Raw genomic sequence first — 5,052 nt, 5'->3', positions numbered from 1 at the left:
TCTTTCCTGTGAATGGCCTAAATTGCATGCTATAAAAAGAGTTAATATTTCCACTCTTGTCCTCTCACTCTTCTTAAAAATTCAAATAATTTGGCCCAATATTGTAAAATCCAAAATTTTGTCAAAGTTAAAAGTGTATGAAGACCTTTTTCATTCTGAGAGAAATGTGCCTTGGTTGATTCATTCTTTTCTTTAGATAATTATGTCCATCGGCTGGTTGCAAGTAAAACAGATGGAAAAATAGTACAGTATGAATGCGAGGGTGATACTTGCCAGGAAGAGAAAATAGATGCCTTACAGTTAGAGGTAAGATAATGTTTTTAGTAATTACTAAATACCTGTTTCTACTGCTTTTTACTATTATAACTTGAAAGATGGTTTGGGCTTTTAATTTTGCCATTTATTCTGCATGTCAACTTTTTAAAAAAGTTCTATTATTGCTGTGAAGGATTATTAAAATATTTTTATTGTGTTTGATTTTCTTTGAAAGTCTGAGTTTCACTGTGCCTTATTATTTTGAAAGTGATATTCCTCATTGTCATAAGACCCAGTATTAAGGTTGTCCTCCTTAAGCTGTTATAAAACTGGGAGTTAAGAACCTTCCTTTTGGCATTACAGTAGCAGTCAGAGACTGAGCAGACTTGGTCAGAATGAGGAAACCCCAATAGCATTTTTCCATGCCCAAGAAACTTTTCCATATGTATTGGGCTGGCATTTTATAAATTAGAGGCTTATATACTCAAATGTATTCTCAAAGTATATATTTTCTGAATTTGATGCTTATATATATAAAGCATCATATATTTGAAGAAACAAAACTAGCACAATCTGATTTTTCTTCATAGCAGTAAATCTCATCTACTATAAAATTGATGTAGTATAAATTTTATGTTAATGAAGGAGTTTAATATGAGTCTTGTTTTATATAAATTTCAAAATGGTTGTTTTAAAAACATACATTAACCTTGGAAAGAAAGAGACATTTGAAAACTTGCTTATCTCCAGACTTTTAAAGTCTGATAGATTCAGTAGAATGACCTAAAATAAAGGTGATGTTATCATTAATAAGTTGTATTGATATGACAAAAATTCAGACCTTTTACATTCAGTTTTTAGAATAAGTAACTCTTCTACAATAACTAAATATGTCCATTCAATGACTCAATAAATATTTGAATGTCCATTCAAATATTTATTGAGTCTGTCAGCTACTCTTTCCGGTGGTGGGAATGCAGTATTTAACAAACTCTCTGTCCTCACGAAGCATATATTCTAGTGACACACATTCTCCCAGCTGTCCTTTCTATTACACCTTCAATCTTTTTTCTAGCCTACAAACATGTTTTAGGTCTAGTCTCTTAGAATATAGTCTTTCCAAAATGCAGATGTGATCTTGCCACTCCTTGGCCTACGTTTCTCAATATAATACCCCAGAGCCTTCCGTAGACCCCACCTCTCCATACCCTACACCCCAGCCTCATTGGTGTTACTTCATCTCTGAAGAGACTTGAATTTCCACAGCTCACAGCTAAGTCCAGTAGTTTTCTGGAATCAGATCTCTCTATAGCTGTCTCCTTTCCTTTGTCAAGAGCCCTCTCAAATCTCACTTTCTTTCAGAAGTCTTACCATATCTTACTGTCAGAAGCCATCTATCCTTTCCCTGTAGTTACACAGCACTGTTCATTCATTCATGTAGACAGGCAGCAAACATTTCTTGACATCCATCATGTGCCAGGCACTGGGGGTACAGAAATAAACATATAACCCTCACTTTCATAATTTACAGTCCACTCAGGGAGACATGCAGGTAACCCAGTGATTAAGTGCTAGTGTTGTAAGTGCTATTGATGATAGGCAGAGTGCTGAAAATGCTGAGAGGGGGAGCTTAACTCAAGGCAGGAAGGGACAGGAACAGCTTCCTGGAAGGAGGTAGATGAATGAGCTGGTTTGACTTGCACGTTGATTTAAAAATCATGTGGTTCTTTTTAAAGTCTGTTTGAACAGAAATGTAAGGTTTTTTTATACACATTTTTCTGTTTGTGCCTGACTAGATTATAAGCCCCAGAAGGACAGCAGTTTCATTATGATTTAGTAAGTAGAGTGGAACCAAGGCGTAATATATATTCTGATAGTTACTCTTACTCTTCTGTAGGTCGTTAAAAGTCAAGTTTTAATTGGATTTTAGAGATTGACAATAGTGACTGAGTTTTTGGTGTTTATTCTCTCTTTCTAGTATTCATATTTACTAACAAGCCAGCTGGAATCTCAGCGAATCTACTGGGAAAACAAGATAGTGAGGATAGAGAAGGATACTGCAGAAGAGGTAAGTTTCTGGTTTAGTGACTGCTGAAATGTCACATGGCAAGGCATTCTGATAATGGTGTGGAAAAAGGCAGAGTACAGGGTAAAAGGAATCTTAGAATTTTCCTCCTTAGTCTCAAATACAGGTAAAGAACTGTTCTGTCTCTAAAAAGAAACCTTTGTATATGCATGTCAGTTATATCTCATAAAGCTAGAGTTGGGTAGAAAAAAGAAAACAAGAATTTGGAGTCAATTGGCTCACCCTAGTAACCTAACTCTAGATTTCAGGATTCCAGAGAGAAATGTTAAACACCTGAATTGTCATTGTATTAGAGACTTAGCCTAAGAAGGCAGTATCAGGGAACAAATTCTAGATTATAGTGAGAATGAAATTAGTCAAAAAGAGGAAAAGGAAGAGACAAAAATACTCAATTGCAAATGCTGTCAACTCAGTATAATTTAAGAAGGGGAGGGAACCACACGTATACTCACTTAGGATTACTAAGTCAAGAAGAATATATTAAAATCTTACTGTATACTGAGCTCTATACTGTACTAATGAAGGAATAAATAAAATATGTGGTATGTACCCCCCCAAAAAAAGAAAGGAAGAAAGAAATCTTGGATTTAAAGGCTTTAGAATTTTGATATTTCGGAGGTTGGGGGAATTGTTTGTTAACTTCAGTCAGGTTTTCTAGTGCCTCGTGCAATTCTATCAAAAAAAAAAAAAAAATAGAAGTATGTACATGAGGGTTTGTAATTTGAGCCAGCCAGTTGGTTTGTCAACCTGGGAACAGCTGCTTCGGAGAGTCAAACATGGGCCTCCGAGGCAACAAGATGATACTTCGAAGTTGCTAGGGACAAAATTGGGCAGAGATGCTGAAGCTTCAGTGGTCACCATGGTGCCTTATTGGTCTAGGGCAGTGGTTTTCAGACTTTAACAAAGTAATCCCTTAACCGAGATGCCATTCATTACTCTCAACACGTTAAAAAGAAAAGTAGCGTGATTTTAGTTGGAAACCTGGATGGAGGGCCCAGAGCTCCACCTGCTTGGTTTTCCCATTGTCTCCAGCACGTACAAAAAACCCTGAAGGTTCCAAAGAAGGCAGTTTGAAAACTAGTGAGCACTTGAGGGTTCATGGGTAATTAGGATTCTAGGAACCATTTTTTGGACCTACAGACAGTATTTGTAATTTATTGATTCACTTAGTAGTAAGTAAAGGCTTTAAAATTTTTAATGATTATTTTAATAATTTTACGAATCCCCACTAGTAACTGGGCCTTCAGATGGGGACTGCAGATCTGGGCTTGGGGCTCACCTCTGAGTAGCTAGGATTATCCTGGAGCTTAGCAGGCAGGGCCAAGCTCTTGCTTTATGCAAGGCCCATGGGCCCCAGTTTCAGGGTATGCCTACAAATGAGAAAAAATTGGGTTTTTAAAAGACTTAACATCAGCTTTAAAGTGATCTTTAGTTAAAAGTTCTTGGTGACATTCTTACAAGAACCTCCTAAGCAATGGATGTGCCTTTCAGAGGCACTTGAGGTCACTCGACATACTAGTTTTGAACAGGTCTTGATTAGAGTACATGGGGGAAGGACATGCCTCTGACAGCACTCAGGAGAGAAATCATGGGTCTCTGCCACTTGATGTCAAAGTATCGACTCCCGGGGAGGAGCACTGGCAGCCTGAGCAGCCTCCCTAATGAGTTTTTCTATGGCTGTACCAGCGTGACCACCTCAGGTGCTTCATGCAGACCCTTGAGAGCTATGCTCAGTCTTCTCCCTGCCTCTTAAGATTCTTTAGGATTAACTGCATTCTCTAACATAAACTCATGAAAAGTCAAAGGGCAGGGAAGCTTAAAACTGTGAAACTTGTGTTTATGTTTAGGTAGGGGTAAGATGAAAGCAATGGCAATCCTAATGTAAAAAGCTCAAAGGGCTTGAGAAGGATATTTTGCTTTCTGATAATAAATATTGCTTCGCTGTAAGTTATCGGATGATGCCAGCCTTTTGTTCCTGCCACTGTACTCCTTTTGACCAGTCCTCTGTCCATTGGCACCTCCAGCAATAGGGCATGTGCAAGGAGAAACAGTAATTGATCATAGGTTTCACTGACAGAGATTCTTGTTCGTGGGCCTCATAAAAAGTTAATGTGGGATGAAGGTTGAAATTCATTATGAACTTCAATTATAATATTATTCCTGTCCTCTAGTGCTTTAGGTGGTGCAGTTATTATAGCATGTGAGCAGAGTCTATTCTAGTAAATGATTCTCATAACCATTTGAAGGTTCTTAGTTTTAATTGAGCCATATTTGAAGAACATAGAGTAAGCCATCAGGACAGTTGAATTCCCCTCAAGATACCTCTTTTCTCTTTGGACCTCTAGATCCATGTATATCAGCTTTTCTTCCAGTTGTGGACTGTGAAATGAGTTTGGTGGGCCACAACTGGCATTTTTATTAAACTGAATAGACTAGGTATAAAGTATCAGTGTATTACATGTATTGTTTTGTGTAAATCCAGTGTGTGTGTGTTTGTGTGTGTGTGTGTGTGTGTGTACTGAGTTTCTTACTGGGGGCTAATGGTTAGATGTTTTTTAAAAAACACTAAACTATTGTAACATTTGTCTGTAGCAAACTTTTTGGTGTTACATGGTAGTATTTTTCATCTTGATTTAAATGTGTTTGGCTTAAGTATCTTTAGTGACCAAAACATCACAATTTGGTTCCTTTCGATAGTCATTTCTGTCCTT

At 37.4% G+C, this 5,052-nt stretch overlaps 1 protein-coding gene across 4 annotated transcripts in view; it reads left to right on the top strand.

Annotated features, from left to right (window-relative positions):
• The window catches only part of BRAP (BRCA1 associated protein), a 38,294-nt gene that overhangs the window by 15,688 nt on the left and 17,554 nt on the right, over window positions 1-5,052 (top strand). For all 4 annotated transcript variants that reach the window (XR_003045802.1, XM_015587979.2, XM_006910034.3 and 1 more), the window contains exons 9-10: window positions 197-306; window positions 2,234-2,323. Coding sequence is in view for 3 of the 4 variants with exons in the window: in XM_015587979.2 (XP_015443465.1) it covers window positions 197-306; window positions 2,234-2,323 (200 nt within the window). In the remaining variant the exon portion in view is untranslated. The remainder of the gene's footprint in view (window positions 1-196; window positions 307-2,233; window positions 2,324-5,052) is intronic.

This window comes from Pteropus alecto, unplaced genomic scaffold, assembly GCF_000325575.1.
Source record: "Pteropus alecto unplaced genomic scaffold, ASM32557v1 scaffold213, whole genome shotgun sequence".
Classification (NCBI taxonomy): Eukaryota; Metazoa; Chordata; class Mammalia; order Chiroptera; family Pteropodidae; genus Pteropus; species Pteropus alecto.
Note: the sequence above shows the minus strand (reverse complement) of the source record. Positions and strands in the feature narration are given on the sequence as shown.